Source organism: Olea europaea, chromosome 5, assembly GCF_002742605.1.
Source record: "Olea europaea var. sylvestris chromosome 5, O_europaea_v1, whole genome shotgun sequence".
Lineage (NCBI taxonomy): Eukaryota > Viridiplantae > Streptophyta > Magnoliopsida > Lamiales > Oleaceae > Olea > Olea europaea.
In genome coordinates this window covers 7,645,045-7,662,678 of record NC_036241.1, presented here as the reverse complement: position 1 = coordinate 7,662,678, position 17,634 = coordinate 7,645,045, and the positions used below count along the sequence as shown (strand labels likewise).

Sequence of the window (17,634 nt, the reverse complement as noted above, 5' to 3'; positions counted from 1 at the left end):
AAAAAATCATGCCTTGTTTTTCTGAAACCACACCTAGCATTTTGTCCACTTTTTGGACCTTGAGTTTAGCGTGCGATTAATAGTCTCTTAAATCTGGTGAGGATAGTTACTAATTATTTAGTTTACTTTTTACCTTCTCGAATTCTTTCCATAAAAAAGTTGTGATATAATTACTTCTAGCTTTGTAACTAACGTAATTCATTTCATGAACTAAAATCATAGAGAATATCCTTGCAACTATAGAATGAATTTTGTCAATTGAATTGTGCTTATTCGATTGATAGACATTTTAAATTATGCCACAGAATATGATCGTGGCAGCATTTCACTATAATCAAGCTACATGGCTTTATGTAAATGCAAATTTAACAGTAAACACGCATCTATACACTGATTTTGTCTAGATTTTATATTTATCGAACTTCCTCAAATATACATGTGTTGTCTGCATGAGTGCTTCATTTTGGCACTTGCATTTTTCCTCTAGTCTACTTTTATCACTTTCTTCCTACAATTATTGCATTGTCAGTTGGGTTCTGCCTCTTTGAAAGAATCTAATGCATTTCATGCACCATAACATTTATATATTGTTTTCGGCCATTTCAGGATGTTTGATTATTAATCTTTTAGACTAGGTAGGACGAACTTAAAGCACAATATTGGTCTGTAGTCTGCAAGTTTTCATAGACATTTTCTGGCAAGTGGATATTTGTTCATGCTTATACTGAATTAGAAAATTCCACTCTTTTCTGCTGCCGGTCTTCCCCATAATGAAATAGCTGCTCAGATCTGTCATCAGGCTGGTTTAATGAAGCGTTTGTAGAAATTTGATAATCTTCTTGGGGTATATTGATCGCCAAAATAAATATTTTACGTCTAAAATATTAGTAAATTTACATACTCTACATGCTATTTGGCTTAGCTGGAGAAAAATTATCATATGCATACTTCAACAATCCCCGTCAATCATCATATCTGTTGCTTTTCACTTTGTATGAGTGCGCCTGTTGGGATGGAAGATTGCATGGAAAGAATATGAGGAAAAATGAGGAAGGAAAGGAAAATTCATCGAAAAGTGAATGCAAAGTCCTAAAGATACATATCATTTTAAATTCCTAAAAATGTTGTTCCCGTCACATCTTTCATCCATCAAACAAAAAATGAGAGAAAGATTAGCCTTTCCTTTCCCTCCAAAAGATGGAATGGAGGTTGAAAATTGTTTTTGTCACACCATTAGCTTCCGCTTTCCCGCCCTTACAAACATAACCTATGTGTTTGATTTTGATGCTTAGAGACTGTTTGGGAGTGATTTTGAGAATTGATTTTTTGATCGTTAAGAGAAAAGTGGGGTCTACATATGAGAGAAGAAGTCAAATATGACCGCTGGAATAGTGAAATAACAGTAAAAAAATCAATTTGTTTGGGGGAAAATTCACTCCCAAACAGGCTCTTAGTAAAACAATAGAACCACAAATACCATTACTTTGGGTTAGTCTTATCACTTATTCAAGCATATGTATGGTATTTTCATATTATGCTGAGGTATTAATTTAAAATTGTTGGAAATGTTTCTCTTTCTTGCTGGAAGAACATATTTTCAGGCCTAAAATGTAGAATAGTATTCTTATCATATTAGTTGTTAAGCATTAATTTGGCCTTATCAACTTTTTCTTTTAACCTGAAAGTTTCAGGAATTTCCTATAAACCTGCATCTTCTCCATATTTGCAGTTTCTGGTGGGATTGACTCTTATCAGTAGAGTAATTTACGCTCCCAGTAACAAAAACAGTTCTCATGCCTCTAATATGTGACTCTGGTTTTCTAAAGAAGATTTTATGTTCTTTGATTAATTTAGGTGATTGAATCTATCTCGAAATGATTCTCATGTTCCCTATTTTAATGCTACATGAGGAGGAAGATGACAATTTTGCAATTGTTTTTGCGGCTATGGGAGTCAACATGGAGACAGCTCTGTTCTTCAAACGTGATTTTGAGGAAATCGGATCTATGGAGAGAGTGACCATTTTCCTTAACCTGGTAATTATGTATTGATGTTATTTGGCTCTGCAAAGTGACTTGTTTCTTTTAACATGAATCCTAGGTGAAGGAGGTGACATTTTCATTTGTTTTGAAAACTATTTATGTAGGCCAATGACCCAACAATAGAACGTATCATTACTCCTCGTATTGCTCTGACAACTGCAGAATATTTGGCATATGAATGTGGGAAGCATGTTCTTGTCATATTGACAGATACGAGTTCTTATGCTGATGCTCTTCGTGAGGTAATGTTTGCTTATAGTACTCTGCTTTCTGGGGAATAACATTTTTGGGTTCATCTCTAAAGAGGTATCAGACATGGGAGTTTTAATGAAACTAGATCTTATTATGATTATTTATCAAAATGGAGTTTTTGGTGAATCTTTGTTCAAGTACTTTTTCAAGACCATTGGTATCATGCAAAGAATGGATTTTTCACCATAGGTGTCTGCTGCCCAAGAGGAAGTGCCAGGAAGACGTGGGTACCCTGGTTATATATGTACACCGACTTGGCAGCAATCTATGAGAGAACCGGTCGTATTGAAGGGCCAATGATGGTATCACTTATTCACATTAACTAGCATTTTTTTTGTCCTTGGTCAAATTCACTAGTCAGTCTGATTTTTTTGTTTCTCTGTAATTGTCAGATATTACACTTCCAACTCCAGATCTTACAGGTTATATGACAGAAGGACAGATATATATTGACAGACAACTTCATAATCGTCAGGTAAATATTTTTACATGAAATAAATTAGTTCTGAGTTGTTAAACACGATCCGTAGTATCTCATTGAACCTTTAGGCCGATGTCTTGTTTTAAAATTAGTGTCATTAACACATTTGATGATCCTTGTAATATACTGTGAAGAACTTTGTAGTAGCAGGTATTTGAGCCGTAAATCAATTATAAGCACCATCTCTCTTATTGGGCTATTATTTTTCCTGAGTAGTTTTTAATTTTGGATATGGTTCAAGAGCACGACTTTGAAGGCGAAGTTATGTCTGATAAACATGAAAAATTTCTTGGATTGCTGAGTAACACGTCCACCCACAATATTCAGAAAGATGGCTCTTAACAATTTTAAATTACAGCAGTGGATTTATTGTTAAATATATGATTCTCTTCTGCAGCATTCTTTCTCCTCGATAGTTATAAAGTATTCTTATGGGTACAAATTTGCCAGAACACAAAGTTGTCTGTTACCCTCCAATCAATGTGCTTCCATCCTTGTCACAGCTATATCTCGAGTTTCTTGACAAGTTTGAGCGGAAATTTGTCACAAGAGGGGCCTACGACACCCGCAACATATTCCAGTCGCTTCTCCGTATTTTTCCGTAGGACCTCCTTCACCGTATTCCAGTGAAAACACTGATCAATACTACAGCAGGGAATGGGATGCATCTAATTGATGAGAAAAGGGACATATCTTTTTATTCTTTCTGTTCGATTGCCTTGTGGCATGCACTGCCGATATGTCCTTCGACATTCATTTTCTTTATCCGGTTTAATAATAAAAGTCGAGTTTTAAACGAAAGACTTAGAGAAACCAAGGCATGCAGAAGTTGAAGATATTCATATTCTTTCGATGGGTATTCTTATAAATTATTATGTCAATCTCTACTTAAGTAGCGGATTTTTTTGGAACTTTTGTTAGCTTCGACAATTTTTTTCAGTGCTGCTTTTACTGCCTCTGTGTTATTAATAATTGTTACTATGAAACTAGTATTTTATGATCAAATGGGAAGTTCAAACATATAACTCCTGTTTGAGTTTTATTTTATGGTAGAAACAAGTTTTGTTATAGCTACTTTTCTGAGAATGTATGATTAAAAATCAAGAAAAAAGATTTGAATCTGCGTGTGAAATTATTTTATTTAAAGAATGTGTAATTGAAAATGAGTTTAAAGATGAAGTTGTTTTTGAAAAATGGCACTCAAATAAGGGCTTAGAGATTTTCGGAATGCATTGGACAGAAATAGCAAGTATTAGTTTGACTACTTTTACTTGTGTTTCCTTTTCCCTTGTTTGTGTCTGATAAGTTACTCTCTATTTTACCTACCATGCCAATGCACTTATTTAATTTTTTGCACCTCCCCTCCCCCCCCTCCCCCTCGAAATCACTATTTTTGCAAATTGGCACATAAGTACGCACTGAAACCCTACATGCCATGCGTTGGTTGTGATGAAGACTTGAATTTATCAAATAAACAAAACTACCCCCCAAGTCAAATATTTATAAAGAATAAAAAATATAAGGGAAAGAAAATTAGATTGCTAGTTTGTTGCTTATGCTATTCTGAAATTTCGAATTGGAGGGTTAATTTCTCTTCGGAGAAATCTCTTCTCTTCCCCAATATGATTTCAAGCGATGCTTGCTCACTTTGAACTTCATCGTGCTATTTCATTGTATTCTCCTTGTACAACTTTGCATTCCCACAACCCCCAAATGAAATTCATCCATTTCATTGAGTTGAAGAACACACACACACACAAACACTCTCTCTTTTTTTTTTTCTTTTTTTCTTTTTTTTTTTATTGCTTTATGTCAATTCAAAATGTGAAAATCCCTGTATGCTTTGTGCTATAACTCAACTTAAAGATGATATACTTTCCCAAACACCAACCAATATGGAAAAATGTCAATAGATTGTTTGAAAATCGGGCAATGGGCCCATAAAGCATTGTTAAAGATTTATTTATTTATTTATTTTTATCAATCTATTCAAGATAAATTCATAATGACTTTTATAATGCGTTTTAACTCGATTTTCAATTGTCCACTCATCCGTTGATGATAAAGAGTCAAATCAAAATAGGAAACATAACATTTCGCTGACAACTAGCACTGTGTAACTGCCTACATTCTGCTTAACCTAAAGTGATATGATCACAACATCTTATGTTCTATAATTGCAAGTCATAAACTTTGGCTGGCTTGCATCTTGGTCCTTGTTTTCGGCTTCTAACTCAACTCACATTTTTCTAAATTGCAACTTTAACGCTTTATCTTCCAATTCATGCCATATCTGTCCCCATATTCTAAATTATGCACAAATCACGTCATTTTTGACCCATTTTCATTCATTTTCTCCAAAAGACATCTAACATTGAGTGTTAGCTAATCAAACAATACTTACACTTCAATGGCTTAAATAAATGTAGAAATTACACTCATAAGTAGTGTCTGCATGGGCTAGAAAAGTTTCATCGACTTTGCCAACGTTGATGATAATGCTTAGATGGTTAGAAATTCATGCAAAAAAGAAGTATCTAGATGTAATAAAAATTATCATCAATTTTGCCTATGTTGATGAGAAAGTTTAGAAGGTTTGTAATGTGAAAAATAATAATAATAAATAAATAAAAGAACTTAGTAATATTTTGTTGAGAACCAAGCCAAATAATTAAAGACAAGAAAATAAAATCAATATAAAAATAATGAATTACAAAGAAAACAAGATTTACGTGAAAATTCAAATCCAAGAAAACCACGAACAAGGAGGGAAAATTCATTATAATCAGCAGTAAGGGGTTACAAAGGAACTCTTTGGACCAATAATTAATTGGACAATTGATCAATTAGTCAACTCCAATATGTATCGTACACCACATATTTAGAACAAAAAAATCCTAAATATATTAGGAGAATTAATACTTGACGAGTTCAAGTTTACTACCAACTCTCAATACTCCTCCAACAGTATTTCTAATCAAATACTCATCAAAAATTCATGTCACAACTCAATTATAACAAACTCCACATTAACACGAATTCCATTGCAAGGAATAAAACTCAACTCTTCAATTTCAACAAAATCTCTAAACAAAACACTCCACCAAATTACTTCACTTCTTCCACCATAACCATGGGCAGAGGCATTGAGGGGCTGGGATGGTCTATAGCCTAGCCCAACCCCTCAATCCATATGTATAATTAAGAAAATTTTGTTAATTTTTGGTCTAAATATTTGTGTTAGTCTAGCTCTAGTTTGAATTCCAACCAAACTAAATGCTTAATTAATCAAACTTATTGAAGACTATAATTATCAAATACTATTTTTATGATATTTGTGAAATGTGAATATTTTATTTTTAAATTAGGCATTTTATATTTAATGTGTGTTTAACTAAATTCACTTATGGTAATTAAGAAATTTTTATAATAGAAAATTTGTATTATCATATCTAGAAATTACTTATTTTAATAGTTAGAGTCACTATGTACTACATGTTTTGCTAAGTATAAAAGTAATTAATTAAATTTTTTTTTTTCCAAATGTTTTCATATATTACCTATTAAATCTAATTTCTTTGGACCCTCATAATTCTTAGTCGATTTTGCTCCTTAGACATGATTCTCACTCACTATAAAATGAAGCGATATAAAAGATTGTTGGCTATATCAAATCATATTTTGGGAAAAATGCTACTTTTGGCCAACGAAGTAGCCAATCAGGATCTTTGCAAGCTATAAAGTATGAACTACAACCTTTTTTTCATTGATGGATATGTATCTTTACTTATTTCGATCATGGTTCGGTTAGTTTATATTTTTAACGTAAGCGTCGATTTTTTATTTGGTAAGAAAGTATAAAAAAATTTAGTGAGATATCGTAGAGTGAAAATATCTAGAGTTCTTTTATTTCATTGAGCGTTGTACACTCTTTATCATGAATGTTATGAATTTAATCTCTTGCAAAGTGAGTTCATTCAAAAAAAAATTAAATTTCAGCCCATCTTAGTACTATTTTTTGGCTCCACCCCTGACCATACCCCTTCAAGAATACTCAGAAACTGTGAACTGAATCCAAGCGCTGCTTACCTGCGGAATTACCTTGGGCACCAAACTTGCTCGAATCACCGTAAATAACAGAAACATCAAGTTCACAACTAACTCCATCTCAATTAATAAGAGGGGTGTCATCAACTGAGATTGAGATAAATTTTAAAAAGGGAAAAATTCATAAATGAGGTGTATTGTTTGCACCAATTTATAAATGAGATAAAGAGTTTAAAAATTCAAAATTCAAGTATCTATATAATTAATTGAAAATATTTATTAATTAAATTATCTATATAATTAATTGAAAATATTTATTAATTAAATATAAGGAAGTCATAGTTACTCGATTAATTGTCACAGATTCATAATTACAGGTCACAGATTTATTTTTTGATCACATATCATCAAATTACTTTGTCACAAAATTATTTCGAGGTCTCAAATAAAAAATTTTGTATTTCAAAAATTATTTCGAGGTTACGGATGAAAAATTTACAGGTCACAGATTATTTCTAAATCAAATTAATTGGTCACAGGTTGTCAAATTTTAGGGTTACACTTAAACAGTTGGTCACAGACAACTAAATGGTTAGTCACATACGCCAATTTCTTGATCACAAACAATCAAAACACTTGTGACTACCACCAGCCACATCGCCAACAAAACTCCCACCGCCAAAACCACCACCACCATCTCCCAGCAGCATCGTCATCTCAAATGTCACAACTAACACCACCTCCCCACCAACAAAACACATACAAAGCCAACTCTCCACCAAAGCCATCACCGCAACGTCGTCACCACTCACCATCTCTACCACCACCACAACCACCGTTTCCAACCAACACGTAGTCACAGCTAACATTGCAATCTCAAACACCACAAATAGCACCGCTTCACCATCTCCACCCCCGTCGCGACCATTAGATGCACTTCCCTCAACGTCGCCAAATCCATATACTTCACTTCCAAAGCAGCTTTCAACTCTCATTTCACCACCATCGCCACCCATCAACCACAATAGTCGCCGCCAGTTCACCACCAGATCCGCCACACTCAAAACCAAACCAGATTTGCCATAACACCTAAGTTGCGACTGTAGCGACCATCGTCACATTTCACCATCGCTGCAACGCAGGATCTGAAACTACTACAACACCGTCAGAGAACGACATCACAAACACCATCCAACAAAAAGAAAAAATTCAACACTCCACCACCACATAAAATCGCCTCCTACTACCACCGCCATCTCCGCTACATCACAGCCACCATCCAACAAAAAAAACCCCAAACCTGTCACCTCCATCGCCATCGGCACCACCATATCTACACAAGCAAAATCAGTCACACAGGCAGAAGCAGCATCAACCACGACGACGACATCGTCTCTCACCGAGCATTGTAGAGGCGTCATTGTCTTCGTCGAGCGAAGAGCTTGCGATGGTCTCCATTGATGAGAGAGAGAGAGAGAGAGAGAGAGCAAACCGATGGTTGAGAGAGGTGAGAGAGAAAATGAGATACACAGTGAGGGAGAGGATAGGAAGAATTTTAATTTCTTATTTAATACCTGATTTGTGTTTAACTAAACCTTATACCCGATTTTAGAATTTGTATCTTTAAACACCCGCATTTGTGTAATTTCCACTTTTAAAAATCCTTTTAATTTAGGAATTCTCAATTGACATTTCAATGAATGTTAATGAAATCCATTAAAATATAAGTATCCCAATTGAGATTTTAATGAAATTCAATGAAATCCTTTAAAATTTAGATATTCTAAATAATTAGTGAATTTGCAAAGATTTCATTAACAGAGGGATTTTAAAAGATTTGGATGGATTTCAACCTTAAAAGTAATTATAACTAAATCTTTTGAAATCTCGCCATATTGATGAGATTCTTATAAAATTTGGGAAAATCTATTCAAATTCATGAAATTCATTAGGATTTATAATTTTTTAAAAATCCATCAAGATCTTAATTGAAGAGACTCCTGTAAATTTGTTCGAATTATCCCCACGAGCAACAAGATCACTATTCCTTAAGTTGCTTCTCCTTTAGTGCCCAAACAAAAATTCGTCATAAGAAAATTTGGTGTTGCGATTCAAAAGCGAAATCTCAAATTTCATACTTACCATCCTGAAATAATCAACATTGTTCAAACTTTGCTTTAATAACAAATCTGACTCTCTCAAGAATTGTCAAAACCTTGGCTCTAATGCCACTTTGTTGAGAACCAAACCAAATAGTTAAAGACGAGAAAATAAAAGCAATTGAAGATAATGAATCACAAAGAAAACAAGATTTACATAGAAATCCAAATGCAAGAAAACCACAGGCAAAGACAGAGTATCCACTATAATATAATAAGGAGTTACAAAGGATTTCTTTAAATCAATAACTAATTGGATAATTGGTCAATTCCAATATGTGTTGTACACCACATATTTATAGCCAAAGAATCCCTAAAATACTAGGAGAATTAATATATGAAAAGTTTAATATAAGTTGAAGTCTCAATACAATGAATAAAACAAATAATGGAGAATTTAGGTTGAAATTTAGGTTCAAGTTTACTACTTATTTCCAATACTCCAACAGTATTTCTAATCAAATACTTTACAAAAATTCGGGTCACAACTCAATTCTAACATATTCTTGAAGCAAGAAGGGTATATTTGTCAAAAATTTAATAGATATTACCTAACAAACGAAAGTGAACATTTTCACTTTCTTTCTCTAAAAGTGATCTCTAGCCCTCGTTTGAGCCCCATTAAATTTATATTAAATTTCATATTTTCCAATAAATTTTTGACAACATATTTTCCAATAAAATAATAGTACATATAAACCAGAAAAATTTCCTTATTTTTCAACCACACGTTCTCCAAAAAATATATATATATACTATTCTAAAAATTATAATATCAAATAATGAGGGCCAAACGGTAGCTAATTTCCTCTTTCTTCTAACCCAATGTATCTAAAAGTGATCTCTAACTTCCTCTTTCTTCTAATACAATGCATCACAACGATCTATATGCATAGACAATGAAGTGCATAGAATTAGTTAATCTACGTGGTAGCAATGCAGCCAAATAGATTGGTGATTAACTCCAATTGAGATTAATAGCATTATTCGCCTAAATAAAGTTTAATCGTTCCATCATAAACATAAATGACAGTAGAAAAGCCTTGTTTTAATATCTGTTCAACTCTTAAACCCGAAAGTAGCATGAAATTATCTTCGAAGTACTAATTCATTGAATCTTTTAATTTCTAAGTGAAGTGGATTAAACAATGCTTGACAGTATTAGGGAAAAAAAGAAAGTTAAAATTTTGTAGATTGTACTGTGGTTTAATAGTACCAATTAAACATCGACTTCTTGAGCAGCAATTAGAAGATCAAGGGGCTACACAAATTTAATTGTGAATTAAAGATCAAACAAAAATAGAGACAGGAAATTTTCAAGTTGCTGGTAAAACAAATCCTTACTTGATCGGCTTTTCCCTCTTTTAAAAGCAGTAAAGGGCCATTTGTAATTGAAGGAGAAAACAATTAGTAGATATTAGGGTATAAGTTGCATTTAATATTTTTAAACCAACGAGAACTCAACTGCTCGAGTTCTCCATATGAGATAATGAATGGCATCATTTAGAATTCATATTATTTCACTACCAACATGAAATATAATAACACAATGGAATTCTAATATTGAAATACAAAAATATGGATCTAATATCATCCTGCTTTTGATGTTCTGGCTACAGGTGGTAATACAACAAGATCAAGGTTCCTGGGATATGGTGTCCACAAGCCTAATCCTCCTCTAGTTTCTTTCAACTCAGTGTTTTTCTTAAACTCATCTAAAGATTTTACCCATTCTACTTTAGATGAATGCTCGCGAGTGTGCGGGTGCAAAATAAAGATGGAGTAGTATTCACAATTCGGAAACATAAAATTTTTGAACAGACCTCCTAACCTGTAGACGACATATCCAAAGCTTAGTTGATCTCTTGGCGTAAAAAGGTTAACCTCATTGAACCATAAGCAGCTAAACAAATTATTCAATGCTGTATGTTCACGTATGATAATGGCTCCTTCAGGCACGTCTGCAGTTAAAGAAAATCAGTTACTAAACAAAAGCTGAAAAAAGAAAACACAATAGATTAATGCAATTATTTACATAAATTGTAAAGACCTCGTCTTACCACTAACGGTACCCTTATTTGGATTCCATGGCTCCATTCCTTCACAACGGTATATTTTCATGTGTAGATCTATCAAAGGCCGAGCATATCTTTTCCTCCTTTTGTTTGCATCAGCCTCTTCATATATATTGCGGTGGTGTTTATGCTGAGCAATGGCAAAGGTGTGCTTCCCGCGCCATAAATATCTGCAAGTGAAGAAGAAAAGCACTTGAAATTACACACACACACATCTTGCACGTAAATGATTTTCCATAATGCTACTACTTCATAATCCCCTTATTAGATGTCAAATTGATGTATTAATGAAAAAACTCCACTCAATTGATCATCTCTCTCCCAAAATTCTACTATGCAGTTGAGAGTACACAGGCAGTACAGAAAAGGTTGCATCCCGACATTTGATGTGACACCCTTTATGTAATCATCCTAAATATGAACTTATGAATTATTGATATGATTAAGTATACAATTAGGCCATGTTTGAACCACATTTTTTCAAAAAAAAAAAACATTTTTCAACAGTAAATTGACATCATTTCAACCACACATTCTTCAATAAAATAATATTACACGTAAATCCAAAATTTTTCCTTATTTTTTTACCACACATTTCCTATTAATACACTATTCAAAAATGCATTTTTATTGCAATAATGTGGCTGAAACAAGGGCTTAATTCAATAATTTTGACCATTATGTAGCGAATTCTACAAATTCCTTTTCTCCAATGGTCACCAGTTCGAGTCCCCTCAAGGCCACTGAGGTGGATACCCAGATGTAAACTTCAAGGCCCTGTGGAATTAGTCGAGTTGCACGTAAATTGGCTCGGACACCCACGGTCATCAAAAAATAAAAATAAAAAAATAAATTTCTGCAAATTCCTTTACTTCATGTCACCTTAAATATTTCCACAATCGTACAAATGAAGACACTTTGGCTCAAAAAATTCAAGATGAAGAAATATTGTACCTTTCCAGAATAAGCAATGGGTCAACTATAAGCTCCATTTTACCATCAATCCAGATGCTGTACTGAGCTTGAGGAAATAACCTATGGGTTAATATTTTCGGAACCTTTCCATTCCTTCTAGGCTCATCATAAGGTTGGTGCTTAAGCAGAATAAATCGCCAGATACCCACCCACTGCCCTCCATCATCATCCTCTCTGACTGTTACATTATTCTTGATGAAGTCTAGAGATACTTCATCGACCACCATAAGAAAACAGAATAGCCTCTCTGACCGTTTACTAATATTTGAAGGCTGATGAGGCGTATCATAGCCGTCAAAAATGCCAGATGCAACTACAAATCGACATTTCTTCACGTATTTGACATCTTTCAGAGTCATTTCTGCACCACCACCTTGCATAAAACCACAGTGCACCTGGAGTTATATACACATCTAACAGTTAAAATTAGATCTATAGATGGGGAACATTTAGTGTTTGATGCATAAAATTCTATAGTAAATGTATGTCAAGAAAAGCAAGCTGTTAGAACTAATTTAATTTATTAGTATGTGTCAAATTTAGATTTACCGTTATGCTTCTTTATATCCTTCACTTTGCATTCCATTTTACTCAGAAATATACTTTGTTCTCAATAGCTCTCAGTCCTCGTTTTGAAATTGACATTATTCACTTGAACCTATGGATAGAAATCTGAGGCTCAATGGTTAAATTAGACCTATTTTTCAACCTAACAATATTAAATTTCTTAGCTTGCAACAAGGAAAAAGTTTAAGCTGGTATCATCCCTTTAGTAGTTGAGTAGGTTCCACCTCTGTGAAGAAAAAAAGGTGCAACACTATGCAACCAACATACGCACTTGAGTTCCTAAAAACGCTACTTTTTGATTACAAATTCTGAAATCCCAATTGAAGAAGTTAAAAAGATATTGTTCTTTTTCCTTTACAAGAAAAGGAATTGCTATTTTCAAAATTTAAAATTTTTCAAAGTAGATATTCATATTTATATAACGAGGTGATAAAAACTCTACAACTTAACAATATTTGACCGAAAAGACTTGACTTTTACAAGGATTTTGTTTAATGTCAAAACCTCAACAAATTAATGCATAACAATGAAAAAAATTTATTAGCTGTTCATGCATATGAATCACAGCCAATTTTTAAGCTCTTAATGAATTTCTCTAATAATTTTACCAGGAGCGACTGCAGATATGACCCCGCAGCCTTAGGTTTAAAAAATAAAACAAAGGACCTCATAATATAAGTACCAAGCAGTTTATCACCTTCATGGTTGATTTTACTTTAAAGCTCTCATCTCTTTGCTGCCAGGTCTGGTGACCCCCAAATAGGGATGTTGACTGAGATCCATTACTTGATATATTGTCCCGCATAATGTAGGATAGATTTTGGACTATTTTTTCAGGAGATTTTCTTGTGGGAATAACAATTTTATCGGGATCATCAGCAACAGGGATGGGACAACCTAATTGTGAACAAGAAGAAACGGTTTAATAAATGACCACTTCACTAAGATAAAATGATAATGGTCAAAGAGAAAAATCTCTAGTCTTACGGTGTGGAAGTTTCACAAGTCCCATTGAGTTTAGCACGCCAAAAACCTTGCCGTCTTTGTTACAAAGAGCTACAAATATAGAAAGTAAAGAAAAACAGGCAACTAATTATGCCCTGATATAAAGAAAAAATATTTGGCTACCTGGAGAAAAAGATACCAGAACAGCATATATCAGTTCGTTTAAACTAATGTAAGCCTCTTAAAGTTCACACTATCAAAATTTCTACATAAACTAGGTACTGCATTTGCAGAAGCTATCTGTCATTTTCATTTCGTTTCATTTATATCCTCTCTCTCTTTTTCTTTGGGCACGTGATAAACTTTGGCCTGCAAGGGTTGAGAGAAAGTGAAGAAGGAAATTGATCTTGCAACATCCAAATAATATATTTTTGGGTACCAGTCATGAGTGCTAACTTGAAATTTGGCCAACTGATAGCATCAGCAATTCAAGTTGTTCATGCATTCTTCTTTACTTTGTTTGGATCAAGAAATCATAAGCAAAATCTTGATTTTATTGATCAAGGGTCTAATGATGCATCATACCAGGGTTTAAAACAGCGATGAAAGACGGGAATTTTACAGAGTTCTCAAGTAAATTCATAAGGAAAAGATGAACATCTTATAAAAAGATCTCAATTTTCTACTAATATTCTTAAAGGTCACCCAGAACTAGAACCATCTCCAAATTGTACTATAAAATTTTCTTCAACTGACTATACCTCAAACAAAACCTGAAGATTTTACCTAACAATTAATTTCAACATTCATAGGAAAATCAGAAACATAGAATGGAACCCTGCAGTATGATCAAAAAGGGGAAAAAAATCAAAATCAGTACCTGAAAAGACAGCGACAGAAGATTGGCAAGTCCAAATATGAAATAAAAACACACCAAGAATTAATAACATCCAAATAATGCCTACAGCAAGAACCATTTTAATGAAACCCCTTTTCCATATAATCTTCATTTTATAATCTTGCGTCAACTTCCCGCCACTCAAAAACCCCCCTTCACGATCTGCATTATTTTTCAATTTGATTAACCCAATAATCAATACCTTTAAAAAAATCCAAATTATACTTTGAATTAGTTCTTACCTTTGGCATCGTGGTACTGATTCTTCCGAGATGCCCGAAAAGAAACGGAACTGTGATAATCGTTGTCCATAATCAAATTGAATTAACTTTATTTGTCTTAGAATCATACATAAAAAATATAGTTAGATCATAGATTTTGCAAGATCTAATCTCGGAGTGTGTTTATCAATGTTTCTTGAAATCCTGTAAAATAAAGTAAAATAAATAAATAATAATCATGTATAAGAATATAGTTAGATCTATTCAAAAGACAATCTGCATATGATTTCACTTACAAATTGGACCGGAATTTCAAAATTCGCGCTTATTGAATTAATAAGAAGTTTACGAGAGTCTGATTGAATCACGAATTGCTATTTTATTTTTTTAACTACATTTGAGAGAGAGAGAGAGAGAGAGGAGAGAGAGAGAGAATTTTGAACTATTATTTATAGAGATATTATTAGGATAAGATGAAAATAACTACACATTCAACTTTGTTAGTCGTTATGCTTTAATTAGGGTCCGTTTGATTGTAAGAATGAAATTTGGGTGGAAAAAAATGAATTTTAGGGAATTGAATTGTATAGAATTTATTTTATTAAGAATTGTTAATTAAATGTATTTAATTGATATAATTTTTCACCTTAAAATGTTAAAATTTTGGATCTTTTGATATTCATTTGACTTTATTTTTCATAAAAATGTCAATTAAAATGATAAACTTTGTTACAATTGTGGTAGATTTTGTTTCCATTGCAAAAATATATATATATTAACAAAAAAAAAAAAGAAGTTGGAAAACACTTTTGTCACCAAAACCAAAGGAAAACATTTCCCTTAAAAACCAAGAATTTGGGTAACGTGGGGTAGGGTGAAAAATGAATTTCATGGAAAATTTTATCTATCAAACAACACATTTGGATGGAACATGAAATTTAAATTTCATTTTCCATAGGAAATGTCTTATATCAAACAGGCCCTTAGTTTATTTTAAATTGCTTTTAAATGATCAATACATTAGTACAAGTTGCACTTCATTCATCATCAACCACAAAATTACCATTGCCTAGGAAGCCTATGTGAACAGACGAAATCCGACGTGACAATTTGATGAAGTTAAAATTGTCAAATAAATATTGCGTGACTGCTATGTCTGAAAGAATCAATTGTTCGTTATATATTGAACTTAGTCTATCATCACACTTTACTCACTATATTTTGAGTTGATTTCAAATGGTCACTAAACTTGCACTAGTTACACTCCATCCATCACTCACAAAGTTATCATTGCTTCTTTTCAATTCACGATCTTTAAGGACAGAGCAAGTATCCAAATGCAAAAAGAATTAAATCAGATTATTGAAATTTATTTCAATGTCATTCTTGAATACCAAAAGAAGGAAACAAACCAAATTTAAAGTAAAATGCAAAAATTTACAAACAAGTATTCAAAATTCAAGAGTTCACATCACATTTGAGATCCACTTAAAAAATAAAAAAAAAGGGAAGATTGTCAAATTTTTTTTGGGTTTTTCAAAGGATCGTCATCTTTTGATGTTAAAAAAAATAGTGAAATTTATTATAAGTAACTGAAGATTATGAACTTTATACAATTTGGGAATAAAGATTTAGAAACTCATGTTGATATCAAAATATTGAAATTTTGTTTCTATCAGAATTTATACAAGGCTTCTATTTGGTACAAAGGGATTTCCAAAAAAATTGGGTTTAGAAATGTTGATTCTCCACTACAAATCAAGCTTACAATTTGAGAGAAGATACTTTGATTTCAAGATGATTTTTCTCTATTACTATGTCTCTATTTATACAAATACATGAGACTCTATCATTGATCTATTACATCATTCAATACATCAAAAAAGATACGCTTGCCTTTCTATTATTGTCCTCATTGGACCTACATCTTCACATGTAGCCTCCGATTTTTATTAATGAGCTTCTATTATTGTCCTCTTTTTCTATATTTCCACATGCTTTTTCAACTTTTTATCCAAATAGTATATTTCTCTATTATTGTCATCTATCTTTTTTGTCTTCACATGCAGCTGGTGTACTCCCTCAGCTGGCAGGATTCTCTTATAGTGGTCGGATATCTTGAAAATTGATATATTTTGAATCTTGTAATGTAGTCCTTCAAGATTTCTAATTTTCCATGTCCTCCATTTGATATCAGCATCCAGTTTTCATATTGGCACAAGCATGAAAATTTTTTATTAAACAAATTTTTAGCAATATTGTACATAATTTTAATTCTAAGTGCTCTTCTATGTCTGATCAATGACTTTATCGCTGTTGAAATTTTTCTTTCATTCTCTGTAACGTCTATTTGGAAATTAGCTGCAACATATCCAATTGAGATTATGTGTTCAACTGGATAGTAAACAACTCCATCATATTCAGGACTTGTTGAATAAAATTTCAAATATATTCGTCGTCCCTTGGCAAATATTGATACTTCTTTTATGAATATATCATCAAATTTTGAAATTTCAATCAAATCTTTTCCTGGATATATCAAATCCATAAATCCATACTCTGTCATAATTTTTATAAATAAAGGATCACCTCCTTCCATGGCTGTTATTCTGGGATAAACATTATTTTTCGGAGAAATGAAATATGAATCACTTGTTTTTATTTCATAAGCAATTCTAACTATTTTGGCATACTTTTCTTCTTTTGGATCTAAAGGGATTGTATCATCTTGGTCTATGATGTTGATAGTTGTGGAATCTCTTTTATCTCCATGTATCACCACTTTTTTGGTTGATGATACTGAAATAGAATCTCCTTTTTTATCAGTTGGTATATTTTCACGTCTGAGTCCATTACTGCTTCTAGCTATCCCTGTTTGGTATTGATTTGAAAAACTCATTTCTGAGCTTTTTGGTATATCTGTCTCAGACAGTATATCCTTTAGTTGTGCTGCAATAGCATCAACTTGATTT

The 17,634-nt window shown here is 32.7% G+C and overlaps 1 protein-coding gene and 1 pseudogene across 2 annotated transcripts; one reads left to right on the top strand and one right to left on the bottom strand.

Moving 5' to 3' along the window:
- Window positions 1-1,368: 1,368 nt before the first annotated feature.
- LOC111394530 lies at window positions 1,369-3,576 on the top strand (annotated as a pseudogene).
- A 6,899-nt stretch (window positions 3,577-10,475) lies between these two features.
- LOC111394529 lies at window positions 10,476-15,092 on the bottom strand. 2 transcript variants are annotated; one of them, XM_023020382.1, is made up of 8 exons: window positions 14,959-15,092; window positions 14,684-14,866; window positions 14,424-14,603; window positions 13,586-13,654; window positions 13,296-13,495; window positions 12,011-12,426; window positions 11,042-11,226; window positions 10,476-10,942 (listed from the first exon to the last, which is right to left on the bottom strand). In XM_023020382.1, exons 2-8 carry the CDS (start codon window positions 14,751-14,753, stop codon window positions 10,572-10,574), a joined length of 1,491 nt encoding a protein of 496 aa, XP_022876150.1. In that variant the 5' UTR covers window positions 14,754-14,866; window positions 14,959-15,092; the 3' UTR covers window positions 10,476-10,571. The 2 variants fall into 2 exon arrangements, with proteins under 2 accessions (XP_022876150.1, XP_022876151.1); XM_023020383.1 differs by lacking the exon at window positions 14,424-14,603.
- Between the last annotated feature and the right edge of the window lie 2,542 nt (window positions 15,093-17,634).